A 21,747-nucleotide genomic window follows, 5' to 3' on the forward strand; every position below is an offset into this window, starting at 1 on the left:
AGCCAGAGCTAGCTAAAACTAATGCTACGTTTAAGCTGTTCTTAATTTTTTTTTTTTTTTTTACTTATCACCTTGAAATGCACAACAAATTCTGAGGAGCTCACATTTTGGTCATTTAGTATTCCCTTCCATATAAATAAGGGGGAAAGCTCATGTTGTCAGTTTATGTTAAATTGGAAAAATAACAGCGTGCTTCCTGCTAAAGCTAGCTAGGTAGGTCAGCAGAGTTGATGACTGTATGCTGTCCTTTATATACTCTTTAAGTTAAAATATCATTGTATTTTAGTTGAATTTAAAGTATTTCATTTTTATTATATAGCATAAATGGAATTTTCAGACATTTAACAAACTGATTCATTTAGCAAACAAAAAGTTCTGTTCCAAGGACACAGGGGACAGACAGAACCTCTGAGAGGCAGTAAGTGATAAGGTCTCATCAATATATTCATTCTGTATGAGTACCTGAAGGTAAAAAACACAAAATCACATAAGCAGATCAAAGGCAAGGCTCCTCTCAGCAGGAAGTTAAAGCTATAGTCTGATACCTCAAAGATCCTGTCACCAGTTTGAAGATCCAACCCCCTCTCTCCCTGCTCACACACACATCGGTGGTAATGGCTCGAACACACACTCACAGCTGTCTTATACTCTGTGTGCATTACTTTATTCAGCAGCAGTCTGTAATGCCGCTCACATATCTGTGCTCTAAGCTCACTGCTCAGTAATTGCTGAATTAGTTCAATTTCAAATTACCTTTCTGATCTTCTCATAGGGAGAGTTTTAACTGTGTCTGTGAGGAGTCTAGCTCTTACTTTATCAGACCTGGATCATAAGCAGATCAAACAGACAGCATCACGTTCTCATCTAAATTTAAATACCAGTTCCTCCCGTGGAGGTGACTGTATCTTCTTTCAGTGGAGTCTGTAAAACGAAGTGACAGGACAAACCAAGCCAAGCAAGGACGAGCTCTGAACTTCTATACATACAGGACAAAGTTTATCATTTTAAACCCTACAAGCTGTAAGTTAAGCACTTCATATTGTAACAAGACAATTCACATTATATACCTGTTAGCTAATAGCGAACTTTGAGTTTTTCCAATGTCTTGGTTCAGCTAAGAACCGACATTCCATCTCCAGTCCTGTTCAAGCAGAGCTCACTCCCCCAAGCACCAGAGATCCACCAAACACATGATCCTTACACTGAAATACGTTTTAGGAGTGAATGCTGAAAAGTACAAATTAGCCTTGATCCACTGAACAGATTTCTTCTTATTAGAGGACTAAGAGATGTCCAAATGGTAGTAGCATTTTTTTTGCTCCCACCAGACTGGATCAGTAACCAAATCAGCTGTCTGCATGTCTTTGTTCACCACGCCCATGAATCTCCTCTGTAGTCTCCATCTTTGGTTCTTTTTTGGTAGGTCCATCTTTAACCTCCATTGCCCAGCATATCCACTCTCTCTCCTCTGTAAATGTCCAAACCATCTTAGCCTTCGCCTGTCTTGTGCACTGTCCATTGCTTCAGATGGGTGACCACACACCGGTCTCGCTCTCTCATTCAAATGTTTTGCTTCTACTGACTTTTATTCTTCTTCTCTCCAGACAATGCCGCCACTTCTCCAGGCCCTCTTCCATATGCTCCCTGTCCATTGCTTTGGATGGCTGTCCCCAGGTATTTAAACTCATCTGCTTTCTTTAGTTCCACACAGACAGTTTAAAGGGTTTCTGATCAGGTAGGGAAAGTTAACACTGACTGGAGTTTTAAACTCCCTATTTCATGATATTTACAGTTTATGACTGTTGAGGTATATGAGGACACGGCCTTGCCCTTACCACTTGCAGTTCTGGGCTGAACTGAGATATTGAGCTGTTTTCGTAGTGATATTAAAGTAGCTTATGTAAGACAGAAAGTGAAACTATTAATATAGAAAGAAAAATATGGTATCTGTGCCTCTATGCACGTAAACGTCTTACCTTCCCTTATGGCTGTGAAGGGTGTTCCTTCTTCTTCTTGTAGTCGAATCACCTTCAAAGCCACTAGTTTTCCATTCACCCTGGCAGCAACATGAAGCACACACAATGTATACTAAACTGATCGAGTTTCTTTTTTTGCGACAATAAAGGAAAACTCTTAAAATGAGTGAAGCCAGAGAACAGCGAGGATATTTAAGCCAGAGAAATGTAATTTGGCGGCAGTGGAGTGAGACGCGGGTACAAGGCGAAGGGATTACAACTGAATGAAGCTCACCAATCAAAGCTGTTGTAGTTTAAGAGTGACGCCAAATAACATCATTACTGAGAAGATTAGAGTCTTTGGAGTTTTGTACATTTTCAAGAATTTAATTAGCAAAACTTGCAAGCAAAGCGGCAAACCATGAAATGTGAACGAAGACTATTGAATCATGGCATAAATACATTCATCCTATAGTGATTAAAATAAAGGAAATTACATTGCATTTGTGAGGTGCACAGCTTTGCAGACAAGAAATATTATTTACATAAAACCTATTGAATTATTTCATTCCCACACAGCAATGCTCTCGTATAATTAAATGTAATATTCGCTGCATCCATGAGTGATTTCTAGCAACTATAAAGAAGAGTAACTGGATTAGACAGTGATTCCACGCTACTTACTTGCTCTTTCCTTTGTAAACTGTAGCATATGAACCCTCTCCCAGTTTCTCCAGCTTTTCATAGGAATCTGCCTTTCCAAATTTGGGGCTGGTGGGCTGCGGGAAGAAAAAGAAAGAGATATGAAAAGGCAAAATGAGAGGGTGAGTTCAGTAACCCAGAAAAGCGGCGCCTCGTAGGATTTCACAGAACACATTTACAAGTGTCTGAGAGATATTAAAATCTGGAGGCTCCCTGCTGTATCATCGAGGAGGTGTAATGTCGGTTGGGAGGAGGAGAGAGAATTTTTTTACCAAGTCTCTTCTTGTAAGAGCTCCTTTTCATTTAATTGTCAGCTGATAACTTTTAGACACTTTTCACCATCTCAGCACTTCACAGAGAAAGAAATAACTGTGGCTCGAAGAGAAGAAGGCACAGAAGTGAGCATATTCATAGCTAACTGCTAGGAAAGGGGAAACAAGTCAGCTCTGAAACTTCAACTCACTGGATGCTGTCCTAACATCTGCTGTTGTCAGTGATGAGGAAAAGTGCTTTGATAACTAAATGTAGCTCTGACGAAAGCATACGTGCCAATCAAGTATGTGGATCACCTCCCCCTCGCTCAGTCACCCAAGAGGAGGAGTAGGATGGCGACCTCCTTGTGACTAAGAAAAATCCAATTATTTTCACATTTTCACAAATAGTTGTGGTGAGGTTAGGCATGCGAGACCCTCAACCTCTTGGTAACCACTTTCGATTGCAAGGCGATTGCGTCTAAGACAGGCTGGTGAGGATTTGTGAATAACTGATTTCTAAATGCAGACAGACTGCCACCGCATTGCATACAGTCTTAGTCAGCTCGCACCAGTGAGCACAACTATCTCTGCAATAGGCAGCATGATTCACCTGGTTGCCAGCTGCTTGTACTCTGATAACATACCTATATTAAAAGAAAGGTTGCCAAATGTCATTTTACAACCACAACAACTATTTTGTAGATCTGTGAAGAAATTTCTCATTTTCTGTTTCAAATCTATGAGCTTTGCTGAGTTATCACAGTCGGTGCATCGCATTGCAATTGCCAACTTGTCCCCATTGCCACTTTATCAACATTTTAACACACAAAGCAACTGACCGCGAGTTGACACAAACATGTTTCCGGTCTTCGAAGCAACCGTTTCAGTGAGACCACAAGTTCATTGCACGCGGTCGAAATAATGTTGACTGTCCAGCCTCTGTTTTTTCTAACAGTTGGAGACCTTTCACATTCTTTGTCTATGGTCTGAACAAAACTGCAGAAATCAAAACTATAGGTTTCAGGTCAAACCTGAAACAGCAGTTAGCGATAACAGGTATCAAGAGACTGGTTATTAACTTGCTTTGTTCATCGAGGCTTTTTGCCTCAAGCCGTGGGGCACTGTCATATGGTTGTATCCGTCATTATGTAATTTTTTTCTGCCAATTAAAACTTGGGGATCCGGGCACTGACTAACAGTGTGCCGATGTAGCTGAGGTTACATCTGTCAGACGAATCCCAAGCCATGAGTGCCTGGAAGATGATTTAGCACTGGAGGCTATTCAGGTACCATTCTTTAAGGTCCTGAAGCACAAACATACTTAATGTTCTAGTCTTCAAATCCCTTTAACCGTTGCTTTAAGAAAATGTTCTTTCAGAAGAAAACTGTCCTTTTTTCTATAATTTTAACACATGAACACAACAGGGACTGAAAACCTGCTTAGAGTCAGTGAAGCATCAGTAGCTTTTATGGCCCTGAAAGCACAATGCAACCATCTTCCCTTGTAATGCATCTTTAACCAAATCCCATGCTTTCAGGAAATCCCTAAATGATGGTGCAGTATTTGCTACATCTGCACTGTCTTCATTGCTTTCCAGCCACCCTCCTGTTAGCTCACTATCCTTGCAGCAGTAATAAGCTCAGCATTTCTGAGGGCTTCTCTAAACAAATCAGACTTCCCCCTGGGATCAAGGAAGAAGTGAAGCTCTATCTGTGAAACAATTGAGTTGGACAGTAAGGTGGCCTGAAGAACCTCTCCCAGCAAGGCTCATGACTACAGAACTAGTCTTTTTTTCTACTAGTGTTCTGCATGAACCACTTTCACTTTACATTTGCCTTACTGCATCCTCTTTTAGGAATAACTGGTGGGGGGAGTTCATTGGTACCAAAATATTACGCAGTTGTCAGAGCTGGATCATCACTTGGCCAAAGCCTGCAACCGCCTTAACGTCCCTAAAGCTGAGGGTTTACTAGATATCAGCTGGGTCTGCATAAGTGGATTAATCACAAATCCAGAAGTAAGAAAATTTCACCTTTAAATCCGTTATTAATCTGGTGTCAGTCTGCTTATCATATGAATCTTTTAATTCATCTGTATCTTTACTTCATTGGTTTTCTGCTCTAACAATGTCAACTTTTATGACAAGAAGGGGGAAAGCACAACATTATGAGGCCATTAGACAATTGCTCTGAGTCAGGGTAGTCTACAGATTTTGATCTGAAATGGTTAAAGACACATATAATCTTTAATAGTGTGTTCCCGTTTTACAACACAGTCACTTTTGTAAGCAGTTATTCTGACATTAAGTTAACATGAACTTTATTTTGCCATGTGCTGTAACTGTGATATAACGAAATTCCATTAGCCTAATCTGAGGTCGACTGTTAAAGCCCGTTAATGACTGATTCTGATGGGGGATAGTGGTTTATAGAACAAATCCAAATTTCTAGAAATTTTAAATGCCATGTCCTACAGAACATATAGTATGCCATCCCAGAGCCTGTGCAATTTATTTAAATTATAGGACAAAAGCCAAAGAAACAAAAGACACAGGTCCAGAATTTAGAAGTGGGATTCTGAAGGCTGATGGTCCAGAGATTAGCCACTATCCATCTTTTTTTAATTAAGGACTTGAAATGTTTGAGATCAAGTGGGTTTGTTTGCCTGAGCCAAATGACCACGGACGGCACAAATAACACAATTTCATAATCAGGGCTGAAACAATTCATTAGCTTCTCACAGCGATGTTGGCAGGCAATCAGTCAAGCCTCGTATTACACTCATTAAATCTTATCTGTGTGCACATTCATTAAACCTTTCGCATTCTGTGCCGTTTTTCTTCTATGGTTCTGAAAAGAACCACATATGTATAAAAACCTAAAATCTCATTTGCATGATTAAGAAAATTGTGTTACTTGTATGCAGTCTTCAATTAGGCATGTGAACAGATACAGGCTGGCAAATTTCTTTGACGAAGGAATAAAGAAGAAAAGCCAGCAGCGTCGCAGAGCAACAGAAATGCTGACGGAAAGTGGTTCTTTGACAGCATCTCAAAGGCTGTAATATTTTAGAGATGCATAATGCACTCAAACTCATTTGTCATTCAACAAATAGCTTCTTTGTAGTATTCCTGTGGCATTTCTGTTTGTTTTGTATGTCTTTGCAGTCATTTTGAGTTATTTTGTACACCCGCAGCAGATGGGCCCCTCCCTGAGCCTGGTTCTGTCAGAGGTTTCTTCCTGTTAAAAGGGAGTTTTTCCTTCCCACTGTCGCCAAAGTGCTTGCTCATAGGGGGTCATATGATTGTTGGGTTTTTTCTCTGTATGTATTATTGTAGGGTCTACCTTACAATATAAAGCATCTTGAGGCAACTGTTGTTGTGATTTGGTGCTGTATAAATTAGAGATGGACATAAAAAAGTGGTATCGTGCCATCGCTAATATAAATACAATTGAATTGAATTGAACTAATTTCCATTGACACTAGAAGAGACATACCATACTGTTAGCTCGAAGTTGTCTAAATCCTAAAATCTTTTATTACAATTGCATGATAACAGCAACCAAAACTAAATATTAACTCATAGAATCCTGAATAGAAATCTATTTTACATGTAAGAATGGTAAAGATAAAGGCGGTTGACCCACCCATGATCACCAAAAAAACGATCAATCAACAGCCGAACCAATAAACTTAAGAGCCAGTCGTGTTGTTGCCTCATGAGATTCACAACAATTTCCAGTGTTGTGAATGTTGGGGATGCATATCTCCCTGTTATCATAGTAAAGCTGTAGGCTAGAGTACTCATCGCTTTTCTTGGCATTAATTAGCATTAACATCAATTAGCATTTGTACCCTGATAGGACAAGAGATTGTTCCATATTGAGGAGTTAAGATCTCATTTGGGCACTTAACTTTGTAACCATTCCATTTATCATATTTACTCAGTATAAAGATCTGTTCCTAGAAGGAATTGTTGTTCCTAAAACTGTGCCAATCATAAGTCGTAGATCATGTTTCAGAAAGAGACTAGCAGTGATGTGGCGACAATATCAGGGGAAGTGCATCAGCTCATAAGAATGAAAAACACGGCAACAGTTAGTGTTGCAAAGAGGATAGGTCCCAAAATTAGAGGACTACCTTAACAACCACAGCCTGGAATGTCTACTGGCTCCCATCGTTCCACTACAAAACATTTCGGCAGGAGCCCTTGAGGCTTTGAACAGTGAAGTATGTTGCAGCATGTTAGAGCAGTAACATGCTACTCCCTCTGACTGCATCTGATTCCCTAACAGCAACATGCTTCACAGCTGCACTTACTGACTTACTGTCCCATTAGTACACCTGCTACATTTGAAGAATGTTAGGATAGGCAAAGAACAGATAGACACATAGAGAGATCTGTCAGCTATAAACAGATTGTTTTGTTTCTCTTTAGTTTGCAGTCATGCTCTTATCTTTATACAGCTTTTTATTAACTTTCCTGTTAAAAGTCCAACTATGACTGAACTATGCCACTTCACTCTGTAAGCATGTCAACATCCTCTTAGACTCACTTTCTGTTATTTAGATGACGATAAGGCAAGACATATTTACTTGTATGTGAAGGTTGGCCCTACCTCAGTTGCTTCAGTCTGAGTTCATCAGACTGAAGCAACACCACCACATACAACCTGTTGTATGTGGTACACATACACCACCACATACAACCTGTTGTATGTGGTGGTGTATGGGCAGAGCCTGACAAACAGGAATCTCTTCTTCACTAAATTTTCTTTTGAGGTGTGGATGGTGACCAATCTTTTAATAAGAGACGAGCACAACGTGGTTTCAAATATAAAGTGATTAATTATGAGCAAAAGAAAACAATCTACAAGCTACTAACTGTGTTTCCATGACAACACTGGCACAATTGTTGACTGACTCTTAACCCACTATTTATCAAACAGACACTTTATCATCAACACCTCTGACGATGGTGGCTTTGAAATGTGAAGTCTTGCTTAATCAGGCTTTTCTCCGAAAGGAGATCAGACCACTGTCACCGCGCTGACAAGTTTGATTTCACTGGAGTTGAACCATTCTATAAGAGAGCCTTTGCTCACGGATTATTCTGTTATTAACAACCTGCTCTTTCAGTGCATGCATAATTAATAAGAGCACAAATTGTAGCTTTTCTCACTACACTGTTCTGACAGCAGGTGTCACTGATTATCAGAAGGTGTCATAGGACAATAACAATCATATTGTGTAACTTCACAACGCAAGATAATGAAGTTTTAGCCATTAGGATGAGTCTAGCAGGCTGTGATCAGATAAAAAAGGGTAACTACCCACTGTAATGATCAATTTACAGTATCTTCTTCTATTTTAAAGTCAATTGACATTGCTGCACCTGCATCCACACTAGTCTTTCACCATATTTGTATTTGGCTGGTTAGAGCCTGCACTACAACTAGGTATGCATATGACCAGTCAGCTGCAGTAGATGTTTAAACACTCATCGTAAGTTGTTAACAGAAATGCTTGTCAGTCAACTAAGTATTTTTGTTTATTAATGAACAGCGCCACTTAACTGTTGTGCATTAATTGAGGTCCATGTCTCTACCGCTGATGATCCCAGACAAGCCCCCAAACGTAACGAATTTCTACTTTTAAAACTAAAAGTGAACACAATTATTCTTCCCAGGAAGGCCAATCGCTGATTTTGCTAGCATCTTTAACAGGTGACTTGCTTGATGCATGTACAACTTTTATCATTAGGCATGAATGTTAAATGAAAGTTCCAATATGATACGTTGATACACTACACCCATTAATTTTCCGTGCCTACTCCTGAGAAGTTAGTTTCCTTATTTTTTGGTTGCTCCTTGGTGAATACATAAGTAAGACTAACACCCTAGCATTAGATTCTTAAGCAATGGGATTCATTAATATTGAACAGCACTTCAAACTTCGTACAGTAACATAAATCAGTGTTGTTATGTGGAGCCAATTATCACCACTTTGAACAAGTTATAATCCTCCTCCTGTCGAAATAGCTAAAAGGAGTGCAAACTGCCACGTATACTCAGCCCCTCATTAAGGCTAATGTCCAAAAGTTTTTGATATTCAAGGGTGTAAAAAATTAGAAGTTGTGCATTTGGTTCTTCGACACTATACTGTGCTGTTTTCTATGCTGCTGGAGAGGTGCACTTACAGAACTAGGGCTGGAGTGGCGGCGCAATTTGGGGGACTCTTTGCCAGCAGTTGAGCTCTTGGCGTTGATGCAGGCATTGTTCTCAGAGTGGACCCTTTTCACCTGACTGGCGGGCTTCTCAAACGGGTCGAAGCCACTCTGCGTGCGCTGAACTCTCACTTTCTTGTCTTCAGGGATGGTGTCCAGGGGCTTGATGACAGAGTCTGTTCCCTGGCAGCTGCGTGTGGACATCTTTGTGACACATATCTGTCAAAAGAGGGGAAGGGGAAGGAGAAGAGAAGTGAAGTGAAGAAAGGAGGGTGAAGATAAATGTGAGCATTAAGAGGGAAAAAAATAGTCCATCTGCGATTACCAGTGTTCAGCCAAAAAACTGACTGTCATCCAGATCCTGCCTGTTTTTCATCTTTCTGTCAGCCTGGGTCTCTTCCCTCCCTGTAGAGCCTCACTGCTACCTCTTTGCTAGGATGAGAGCCTTTTTATCTCCATCTCTCTTTTCTCTGATCAAAACAGCTCCAGCCTCCGTCAGCTCTGCTGCACATGCACTCGCTGCCGGCTGCTGCCGCTGTCCCTAGACTGCGCATACACACAGTCCCACCTTATCTCTGACACACATCTACGCGTTCAGACAATTGTGCAGACATGCTACAGAATGTCTCCAACACGCCCACCGGGCACAGCCCCCAGTACTCACCAACTATTTACAACAAAAAGCGCCTTAGCAGCTGCTCTGCCACCACGGACTGTGTGTACGAGACACAAAAGACCCAGGCAGCATGACATGTTTTGCCACGGTTCCATTCAAGATTAAATATTTAGGTCTGAACTCCGCAGCAGGAAGAAGTTCTAATTACTCTAAAACACAAGGAGGAGTCGTCTTGCAGCTCACTGGTTTGCTCTTTACACGGGCCAGGTTTCATTGGACACAATGCAGCTTTTTTCACAGCGCAAGCCCCCTTCCCTGTCACGCTAATGTGATAAGATGTTATAAAAGAATAATATAAAAGCAGCAGCTATTGATCGGGAGGTTAGGTTACCACAGATTACTGAAAACCAGATCCAGGGTGCATTATACAGCACTGTTCAAAAGTCTTGAGCTATCCCTCGAAGAGAGACATGGACTGGTGTTCCACTCATTTTCAGCCCAGTCATGGTATCTGACTATTTTCAGAATATTTAAGCCACTTAACACTAATCTATAAGAAAAACTTGAAAGGCAGTACAGTATGTCTTTAAAAAATTGGGGAAAACTGGACAAATAGAGGACAAAAGGAAACATATCCTAATGTAAACATATTTTCAAAGCCATGTCCTTACAAAATAGGAAGAAATGAATCTGGCCCTTACTGGCACCTACTGTTTGCTGAAACCTCATCACAAATGTCTTGGTGGAAGGGCGACTGTCAAGAAGCCGTTCTTAAGGAAGGTAAACAAAGGTTGATGTACGCAAAATTACACAAGAAGTAGATTGAAAAATCAATGGGAAAAAGGGCTTTGGAGTGATTAATCCAAACTTTAAAGACATTTTGGGCTCTAAGTAATGTCAGTACGAAGGTGTTGAGAAGAGAAGCTTGGCAGTGAGCGTCTACAGCCATGGTAGAAGCTCTGTTATGGTTGGAGCTGCAGTTGGAGATCTTGTCAAAACTGATGGAATTACAAACACTCAAAAGTACTGACAGAGTTTGATCCACCACATAATACCATCTAGAGAGCATCTGATTGACATTTGCTTTATTTTTCCTCATGACAATGATCCCAAGTACACTGCAGTAAAATCATATCTGGGTAGAAAAGCACATAATGGAACACTATCAGTCTTGGATTGGTCTGGGATCATTGCGAGAGACAACAGAACAAAAGGCAGCCAGCATCCAAAGAAGACCTTTTAAGGTCCTTCAAGAAGTCTGGAGAACTATTTCTGAAGACTTTTCCTTTTCTATCAGCAAAATGTGGAGACATGATGGATTGCTGAAGAATTTCGCTCAGTGCAAAGGGTGAAACAGTTATTCCTGTTTTTAAGATATCATATTGTATAAACGAAACTACAGGTCTGTAATGATGATGATGTACAATCAGAGGAAAAATTAAAGTGAAGAGCAAAATGTTTACCCCACGCAGCGAAGACAGTGGGAGGGTCTTGGAATATTGCAATGGTAGGTCTGCATGTCCCCTTAAAGCATCAGTTAATACAGGTGGCTCATATTCTGTGACCGTCACTAGATCGCAACCCCAATACTGTAAATCTCCTGACCTGTTAGAGAGCACTTTACACCACTTAGATGAATGTCAAACCAATCCAATAAGCATTTTGTCACCCACCTGCAGGTGTCCAGATAACTTGAGTAATTACAAGTTAAATTACACCTCCCATCCATCCAACCAAGTATTTTTTAGTAATTACGAGTCAGTTACAACAGCTGCAAATCTCCCCACCGACTGCAATACTGACATCTCACTGGCAACCCAGAATAATGATGCTTTCACTGCACACTGTAGCTCTTCCAGCTAAACAGCTTTAGCTCTAAAGTGGAGAGGATGTGCAGCTTCAAAGCTTCAAGTCCGAGAGATCAAAATTCAATTATTGGAAGTATCACACTTAAAAGGTAACAAGATATTCTCAAACCTGTATGAACCAACTGACATCTGGACTTGACACACACTGAACCCTCTGCAGCTTTAAATAAAGTATTCAATCAATTGCATAAAAATTGCATACCTACATGCAACATATTTAGTCCAACATCTCCACAAAGTCAGATAACCATGATCGATGTTTTCCTACTTTCAATTGCAAGTTAAATAATATTTACAAATTCAGCAAATATTTTACAGTTTTGACTGATTCTCTGAAGACAATTCTTTCTTGTCAGTCAAATTCAAAATCACTTTTTTCATATTAGCTCAGTTTAAAAAAAGTTAAGCAATGCGGCCACTTTTATTCAGAAGATTTCAAGCATGAAATTAAACTCCAAGCAAGGGAGTGACATAAGAACACGTTTAGGCAAACGAGCGCGTAAACTGGGCCAAGTAATACACCGGAGTAAGATGTGGAGAAAATAAAAAGAAATGAGGAGGTTGGAGTCACACACGGTAATGAGAATATAGCTGAGTCCCATGCACATCCAGCATGTCCTCAGTGACAGCAGTTGTCATCTGGAGCAGCACATTAAACTAACAAAAACAAATGCAGTCATTTAGGACCTATCGCACTACAAGGCATCAATATTTGATGAGAGTGTCTGTTTAAAGATGTCTAGGTTCCAAGAAGTCAACATCAGAGAATTATAAGAAACCAGAGGCATGAAGGCATGAAGGACACGCACGTCAGTGAAACCAACTAATAAAAGAAGGATAAAACGGTTAATGCAGAACTAAGTTACAGGCTTCTGGAATACCGCACAATGGTATTGACTGTCTTGCCCTCATTTAAAAATTAACCAGTGGCAATGCTAATTAGAGTAATACCCAAATAATACAGTAGCCATGTGTGAGTTACATCACTGCTGCCCAGGACCAGATTACACAGGCTGCTTTCTTGCTTAATTGCAGTCACGACCCTGAAATTCATAGATGGACTAGTGAATGAGTAAATGTTCAACACTGAATCCACATCACACATCACATTTAACAGCTAAAGTGGAAAACTGCATGGGTAAATTAGCAGCCTAAAATGTCCTGGCGGTCACTGGTTGCACATGTCACTTACCAAACTACTGAGATTAAAATAAGCAGCGTGGATCCCAAACTCACTGAGCAATTACACACAGAGGCTCTGTGAAAAGTCTAGCACTGAGAATATCCCACTGCACATATCAACCATCAAGGTCAGGCATTAAGCAACTTTGATCTGCTAAAAATCCTAAACCTGTTTTATCCACGGCTTCATCTAATAGCGTTTTACTTTCCACAAGAACAAAGAGCTAATGTTTAAAAATAACAGAAAAATGTAACAGTGTTGCAAATAAGATGAGCGATTATTGCTGAATAAAATCATGACTCTTGTGATTTAGTGCACACAGTGGTAAAACAAACTTCTTATTTCAAGTTATTTCAAAGCTGAGCGCGTTCTCAGGGCTGCTGCTAATTCCTTACATGGCAGCCGCACATTAGAGCTCTGAAAATTTTAAACTGGATATATTTAAACTTTACTTTAAAACGAAGTTTATTTTCGCTTTAGTGTGTCAGCAGATCAAAGTGAAACTCATTTTACTGATTGAACAGGTGTTCTTCTAGTGGCTGCAATTCTAGCAGTGCTAAAGAGACTCAGCAGCAGATAACAATCAAGTAACAAATTCAATTCAATTTTAGTTTTATTTATACAGCACCAAATCACAACAACAGTCACCTGAAGGCGCTTTATATTGCACAGTAGACCCTACAATAATACATACAGAGAAAAACCCAACAATCATATGACCCCCTATGAGCAAGCACTTTGGCGACAGTGGGAAGGAAAAACTTCCTTTTAACAGGAAGAAACCAGGCTCAGAGAGGGGCGGGGCCATCTGAATCATATGTGTGAATCATATGAATCATATTCACCCACCAGAGAATCTATACCGCACTACATGCTGTAAATTGAAAAACAGTAGAGATGGGTTTGACAGTGGCTTGCAAACTCTCCTGGGCAGCCTCGCAGACCTGGGCAACCTAAATACAACAATTAAACACAAAAAGGCACATATTATTTACATAATAGTGAAAGCTTTTCTAATTGGGAATATTTTAGCTTTCAACTTTTCTCTGTCTTGGCTGAAGATAACAACTCTAGACATTATATACTATTTTCTAACATTTTCATTTAGGTTTGATTGAAAAAAGGAAGATAAATGGAGCAAGCTGTCTGAGCTGATTATGCGATGCAAATTTCAAACAGCTTTGAGATATGTAGACCCAAATTATACTGACTAAACCTTGTATAGGACTGAGTGAGGTGGTAATCAAACCTCCAGATGAGTCTCATCAATCTCATAAAGTTGTATTTCTGCATGCTGTGGCAGCTGCACACTACCTGCTCAGTAACAAGCAGCAGATAGGCAGTGGATATATTTGAGCTTAGCAGCTAAAGAGGTATTTCTCTCATGAGTTGGCAATGAGGACAGGGCTAAACAAAGAGTACTGCACAAAGAATTGTCAGATGGCCAGAAACATGACTCAAACTGAATCCCATTGTTTCTTCGTGCCCTCTGGATGTGTAAGCAGGCAACATGACCACGATATTTACTTCTTAAAAACGCTTTGGGGAAAGACAGTGTGCTACATATTATCATCCATCCAGACTGACTGGTTTACGGCGGTATGTAGAGGCCTTGCTGCATCTGGCTTTTCTCTGTTGCCAAGACAGGAACACCCCACCAAGACAGGGAAAACCCGCCGCAGATGCAATTACACCATATCGATTCTTATTGAAGGACAGCCTCTTTAATCACTACTACCCTCCACCATCAACACTCTGATATACCAACACACACAGAGACAAATAAACAAACTACATTGTTTTGCTATCTATAATTTATTCTGCACTGACCCCTTTGCCCCACAGGGATCACTGAAGATTCATCTTATCGTAGTGTTGTCATACGGTGATGAAAATCCAGGGCAGGAACGAGCGCAGCCAGGACCACACTAATGCAACCATCTCCACAGGAGTAGTTACTGATGACATTAGCTTGAATGATGACAAGAACCTCAGAGGCCATAAAAGACCAATAAGCCATAAAGCCTACTTGTGTGCTCGTGCTAACTCAAAGCTATCAACCATGGAAACTTGGCTCACATTGAGGCTCAACCCACAGCACGAATGCATTTCCACTTTGCACATGGTGTGGACACACTTCATGAAGACAAAGTCAGGCAACACGTCATCTGTACTCAGTCCCACAGCTCGACCTATAGGGTCAACCTTAAATGATGAGACTGTCTCTGTACAAGTATGAAAATACTGAGTTGGAAGTTTTAACATATTACAGAAGTTACTTTGTTATGAAGTATTGCAGCTCCCTTTTTGGCACACACACACCTAGTTTCCAGTATCCTTGAGTTCTGCTGGCACTCATTAAATGCACCAGAAAAATAAAACATGCAAATGGATCTGCTGTGGGTCTTCATCATTTTGAATGCCAGCCCTAAGATATTGTGGATGAGAGTCTTAATTATCATACGTGGTGGAATAAAAGTATCCCAACAGATAAATTATGGCCTAGATAGAGACTTTTCATTGCAGCGATACGTACTGCATTTGCAGTTCTCATATTTTCACCTCATCTTGCATTTGGACCACCTTCAACAGGCTTTGACATCTAGAAATCCCACAGCGGTGAGACAATGACAACATATTACTTACTTCTGAGTAAGTCCTTGAAAGGGAGACATAACATCATTAATCTCCACTTCAACGACACAAAGCAACGTTGACATGTTTTAGAGATGCACTCAGTAGACTTTGGAGAAACATCAGCAGCTGAGCATCCGCACAGTCGATGCAATAGGCAGAAATCACAAATGAAAGTTAGCCTTTAACTGAGCCCACTTTACAGAACAGTCACACAGGCACACGTAAAAGAAGAGGTGAGATCTAATTTTACAATGCTTTGATTTAATATAATAAATAATACATGTTTTTGACGCTATTAGAGTAACAGATGGCATGCTTGAAAAACGAAGGCCACACAGAAGTACAGGTCAGTCAGTTTGCATGAACTCCTACTGTAGGTGAAAATGCCCAACTTTACAACCTTAAAGTAAATTTGGTGTGGGTGAAGGGTCTTGGGCATCTCACCCCTGATGAGACCCTGTGGCAGACATGCTGGAGACAGTGTGTCTCTTTCTCTCTCCTTTGTAGTGGGTAGAGCTAGAGGAGGTGACTGGCAAGAAAATATACTGTGAAGCTCAGAAAAGTGAAGAAAGTGAAAAAGATGCAGTTACTACCTCTCAGTTAAATCCATGTGACCTTGTTCCTTAACAGCATAGGAATTACAAGAAGCTATGAATTAACTCCATTTACAGGTGAACTGTGAGGCTCAAGGAGAATTACACTGAAAAGGATGGAAACATTCAGAAGATGTGTTGTATCAGAGTATTGGCCTGATAAAAATGTAGGAAAATCAAACGCTACATAATTTATGGCATCACTACTCAAAGAAATGATCATGGACAATAGGGCTGCCACGATTTGTCGACTAGTCACGATTACGTCGACTATCAAAATCGTCGACGACTGATTTAATAGTCGACGCGTCGTTTGAAACTTTGTAAGATCACAAAAGACGCAGGAATAAGTGGCAGGATTTAAGAGTGTAATAACGGACTGAAACAGAAGATGGCAGCATTGCATGTACAAGGATGTCAGCTACCGTTAAACCCCAAAGAAGAAGAAGAAGAAGAAGAAGCAGCTGTGTCCCAGAATTCATAGCGCGGCCCAGCGCAGTTTCCAACAATGGCGGCAGCTAGTTAGTTTTAATGTTACTCTTATTATTCTTTCTGGGTCACAAAATAAACGTTTAACATATTTTCAGGCGAGAATGTAGCTGTGTAAACCTCAAATATCTGCTCAGTTTATCAGGACACCACATATTTTCAAAAGCGCTCCGACGTTTTCGGAGACGTCTGTTACCCACTAGCTCGTTAGCGAGCCGGGGGCTAGGCTCACTAGCGCCGTGAGAACACCGGACTCCCCGCAAATCGTTTTCAAACCCACCGCTGTCTTTCGCTACTCAGGTTAAATATATATGAGTCACTTAGATAACTTAAAATGTTATTGTTTGGCTTTTTTTTTTTTAGTATTTTATTTGTTCCTGAGTAAATCAGTTTGTCTGAGATTAAAGTTATAGTTTTTGCACAGCTGAATAAACGTCAAGCAGACAGCTGATTATCAGAAGTGTGAGACGCTCCAGAATTTACTCCGGTGTCCTGTTATATTTTAGATAGCAAGGAGTTTATTAAACTTCACCGAAACAATTGCAAATTTCATTAAAATTTAATAAACTATCATCTTGTCTTTATTTTTAGTTAGCACAGACCTTAAAAGCTTAAAGCTGTAAGCTAATGATAGTTATATAAGAGCAGATGCTGCTGGTGCAATAAGCTGTAGTTTTACGTCTAATGGATGATGATCTGATTAGTCGACTAATCGCAAAAATAATCGGTGACTAGTCGACTATCAAAATAATCGTTTGTGGCAGCCCTAATGGACAAATATCTCGCGGGACTACTTAAAGTCAAAAACAAGCATAGACTCGGACAGGCAGCTCCAAGACTGATGATTCTAAGACTGCACAGGCAGAGAATCAAGCATTGGATCTAACTATAAAAGTAAGTATTATTATTAAAGTAATAACAGTAATTAGTAATATTATTTTCCCAAACTGAATTTATAATGAATAATGAAACTAGAACCCTGAGTTTAATTACTCAGCTCGTAACGACAGAGGGTAAAACTCTAAATATCACAGTTTATGTTTGTTACGGACCTCTCATATTAAAAAACCCAATAACAGCGATTTCAGAGATGTGCAGAGGTCTGTCCAGGATCACACTGGTTGCTTGACAGCATTTACTGACTGTGTTTCAACATGTCGATGGATGTTAACATGAAATGCTGTCAGAATATACTAAACTCTGAACTCGGTCTGGATTCAAACATTCAGTTTTAATTAGGTGTCCTAATAATCTTTAAGAATATACTAGAATTTACTGTAGAAACATTAGAACTACTGCTTGTATTTGTCATGCAGTCCTATAGAATAAGCTTGGGAACAGGCTTAATGAATAACAAACTATAAGATGTCGTTTTGCAAAGACGCTTCGGCATCTATCACTGCATCACTGTGTGAAATGTCTTACAAATATCACCCATGTGCATCAGTATCTCAGGTTCAGTGACCAGTGCCAACCAGCCTCGTCTCTTAGAATGACCGAAGCTTCTGAGGTCCAGTTACCTTCCTGGAGGAGGAAGTGTTCTGGCCAGTTAATGACTCAGGCAACCCTCCTACCTCCCTGATTAGTGTAGCCAGTCATTGCCTCTGATTGGGACACTGGAGAACGAAAGGTCCAGAGACATAAATGACTAAATTGGCTCACTTCCCAGTTGTTCCAGCTTCAGGACAGTGCTCGGTCACTCAAGAGAACAGCTGTGACGTCGCCAGCTCCTTACCTCAACCTCCGCCCCCCTCTGACTTCGCTCCTTCCTAAGCCCTGGCACGTTAGCCCTCGCTCATCATCAAACACTGTCACATAAGGCTGTGAAACCCAAGCCAAGAGTGCAGCATTAGAATAAAAACAATTTAATGAGCAGAGCAACATTTTGCTTTTTTATAATGCAGAAGTGCTAGTGGCAATTTTCTGATTTTGTCTCCCTGAAGACAAGGGCTGCTCTGAGGATTCATTACAGATTCTGGGTACACCGCCACGCTGGGAGGCTATCACAAACACTTAAGTCAGTTATAATGTTGTGTTTCTTTCAAAGGGAAAATGTAAAGCTTCTCCATATTGACAGTGCTTTTTAGTTACAGTTCAACTCATTTGATCTCATTTGAGTATCTAGGCTGGAGAATTTCAATTCAATTCAGTTTTGTTTAAATACCACCAAATCACACCAACAGCTGCCTCAAGGTGCTTTATATTGGAACGCAACGACCGTACAGATAAAACCCCAGCAATTAGACAACTGCTAGTGAGAGAATGGGGAGGAAAAACTCCCTTTTAACAGGAAGAAACCTCTGGCAGTGATTAGAGGGAGACAGGACAAAAGACACACTGAGGAAGAGAGCTGGAATTCCTCAACTAGTATTGACCTAGCTAAACACAATGTACCAGTTAACTGTTAAGACTTGTATACTTCTACCCATTTAGATATTGTAGACAAATAAAGATATTTCACTAGCTGGGCCCACATCCTCATTTATGTTTGACAGCGTTTTAGTAGGAAAAAGTGAACGCTTTGACATGAATTGAGCTGTGGTTTGGGGAAGGCCTTGAAGGGGACTGGCGACGGCTCTCGGGCCTGGCAGATCCCCATGTACTAAACGGAAGTGAAGAAGTTGAAGAATGGAGAAGAAGGAGGGAGGGAGGGTGGGGCACGTAAACGAGAATGATCAGCTTGCAGAACTAGGGGAACCTATATAGATGACAGCTGGAAGGAGCGTGTTTGGAGGCGTGGTCCTGCTCCTGAAATTCCCATACATAATCTCCAACAGTTACTCTATTCTCAGTAACGCATCTTTGTAGCATCTGCTTGGCAACTGACTATAATATTATTATCCAGCTGTTTGTCAAAACTCTCCCCGTGATCCCCCAACATGGCCAACACAGCAAACACAACTAACACAGCTCTGGTCTTCCGCTGTGTACCATAACTAAGGTTACAGCTAACTTTATAGTTAATCTGTGTAGTAAACAAGAGTAAATGTCAGTGGATATCTTTGCATAAACTTCCATGGCACTTCATTTAGCTGTTGTTGAGGTATTGGAGGCTGGACCAGAGTGTTTGACGCACAAGAGCGCTATCATGTTATTGGCATTGTTAAGCCCCTTAATGACCGCTAGCATACTCTGCTCTGCAGCACTCTAGTATTTAAAAACCAGTTTTATGTAACAGTCCACTTGAAATCAGCATAACAAAACAGCATTACTAGATGCAGATCTCAGGTCTAATAGGGCATTTACCACTGACTCATTAGCACAAGTGCCACTAAAGTAAACACATTCACTTTGTAGCCACTTGATGATATGAATCACACCATGTGCCACTGACTCCATCTCCAGGGATTTGCATCTGAATAAAAGTATTGTGTTCGCTGTCAGAGACCTGCCTAGGTGAGGGTCTTACACTGAAGGGACCATTCCTTACTTCTCTTTCTAGGAGCCGGTACAGACAATATTGATGCTCTGGATTTATTTGATGCGCAGGTATTGGTAGTAATCCCTACAAACCTGGACAAACAAAACTTGTCTTAGTGGGTGCAATCCATCGAGGACAAGGTTAAGACAAAGTGGTGGTACAAACACAGGGTAAGAAAAGCTTTTGCTTGGAAGCTGTGTTTTTGTGCTTGTTTTCAGTCTCACAAAGCCAGTCCTCTCACAGCACATCTCTCACAGTAGGATTATAGTCAGGGAAATATCCACTGCAACTGCCTGAACTTGGCAGCTTGAATTCTGACAAATTCCTTAAGGATAGGTAGCAACCAACCTTTTTAGCTAAACAGACCTTAGCTCATATGGTTATGCGGTATCTAACCTGTGATCAGAGGTAGTGTTTGTCTTACAAGCATCAACTTTACCAAGCTTGTTTTTACTTCAATAAACAAGAAATGTCCATTCCTCATCCAAATACTTGAGGCATACAGTGATGCTTACTCTTGGGAAGAGGCTGTACACAAGTTGTAACAGTCGCATGTTTGTGTTTTAGCAGTGTCCAACATGTGGATCTGCACATAGGCCCAACACTGTTCAACTTTAGTACAGTACAGTCCCCAGAGCAGGAAACAAAGGGCAACGGGATCCAGGACAAGACAACCAGACTAATGTCTAAGTCCAACTGTAAAACTCTCCTCCTCTTCATAGGACAGTAAGTCAAAACAATTCTGCAGAACCAACACATGTTCCAATTGAAGTCGGGTTTATACATAAAGATTTCATATTATAGCAACAGCCTCAGAGTCCCACACAGTGCTTGTCATGCTAAGGCTTTTGAAAGTAGAACAATATCCTTCCAAACATACAATGTGGCAATCACACTTTTAACAGAAAGAAGAGACATTTGGGCATTATTATAATATGTACAGTGGGGCAAAAAAGTATTTAGTCAGCCACCGATTGTGCAAGTTCCCCCACTTAAAATGATGACAGAGGTCAGTAATTTGCACCAGAGGTACACTTCAACTGTGAGAGACAGAATGTGAAAAAAAAATCCATGAATCCACATGGTAGGATTTGTAAAGAATTTATTCATAAATTAGGGTGGAAAATAAGTATTTGGTCACCTCAAACAAGGAAAATCTCTGGCTCTCACAGACCTGTAATGTCTTCTGTAAGAAGCTTTTCTGTCCCCCACTCGTTACCTGTATGAATGGCACCTGTTGGAACTCATCATCTGTATAAAAGACACCTGTCCACAGCCTCAAACAGTCAGACTCCAAACTCCGCCATGGCCAAGACCAAAGAGCTTTCGAAGGACACCAGGAAAAGTATTGTAGACCTGCACCAGACTGGGAAGAGTGAATCTACAATAGGCAAGCAGCTTGGTGTGAAAAAATCAACTGTGGGAGCAATCATCAGAAAATGGAAGACATACAAGACCACTGATAATCTCCCTCGATCTGGGGCTCCACGCAAGATCTCATCCCGTGGGGTCAAAATGATCATGAGAACGGTGAGCAAAGATCCCAGAACCACACGGGGGGACCTGGTGAATGACCTGCAGAGAGCTGGGACCAAAGTAACAAAGGTCACCATCAGTAACACACTACAACGGCAGGGAATCAAATCCCGCAGTGCCAGAGGTGTTCCGCTGCTGAAGCCAGTGCATGTCCAGGCCCGTCTGAAGTTTGCCAGAGAGCACATGGATGATACAGCAGAGGATTGGGAGAATGTCATGTGGTCAGATGAAACCAAAGTAGAACTTTTTGGTATAAACTCAACTCG

At 40.7% G+C, this 21,747-nt stretch overlaps 1 protein-coding gene across 4 annotated transcripts in view; it reads right to left on the reverse strand.

Annotated features, from left to right (window-relative positions):
• cdk14 (cyclin dependent kinase 14) overlaps window positions 1-21,747 on the reverse strand; it is a 237,020-nt gene that overhangs the window by 147,992 nt on the left and 67,281 nt on the right. For 3 of the 4 annotated variants that reach the window (XR_014913714.1, XM_085422048.1, XM_085422049.1), the window contains 3 exons: window positions 9,112-9,357; window positions 2,640-2,734; window positions 1,977-2,056 (listed from right to left, as the gene is read on the reverse strand). Coding sequence is in view for 3 of the 4 variants with exons in the window: in XM_085422048.1 (XP_085278174.1) it covers window positions 1,977-2,056; window positions 2,640-2,734; window positions 9,112-9,357 (421 nt within the window). In the remaining variant the exon portion in view is untranslated. Of the gene's footprint in view, window positions 1-1,976; window positions 2,057-2,639; window positions 2,735-9,111; window positions 9,358-9,463; window positions 9,561-21,747 lie in introns of those variants that run through there. The other variant, XM_085422050.1, reaches the window with a different exon arrangement.

This window comes from Rhamphochromis longiceps, linkage group LG11 (genome assembly GCF_057381845.1).
Source record: "Rhamphochromis longiceps isolate RC_006_pf linkage group LG11, R_longiceps_female_GT1.1, whole genome shotgun sequence".
NCBI classification, from domain to species: Eukaryota; Metazoa; Chordata; class Actinopteri; order Cichliformes; family Cichlidae; genus Rhamphochromis; species Rhamphochromis longiceps.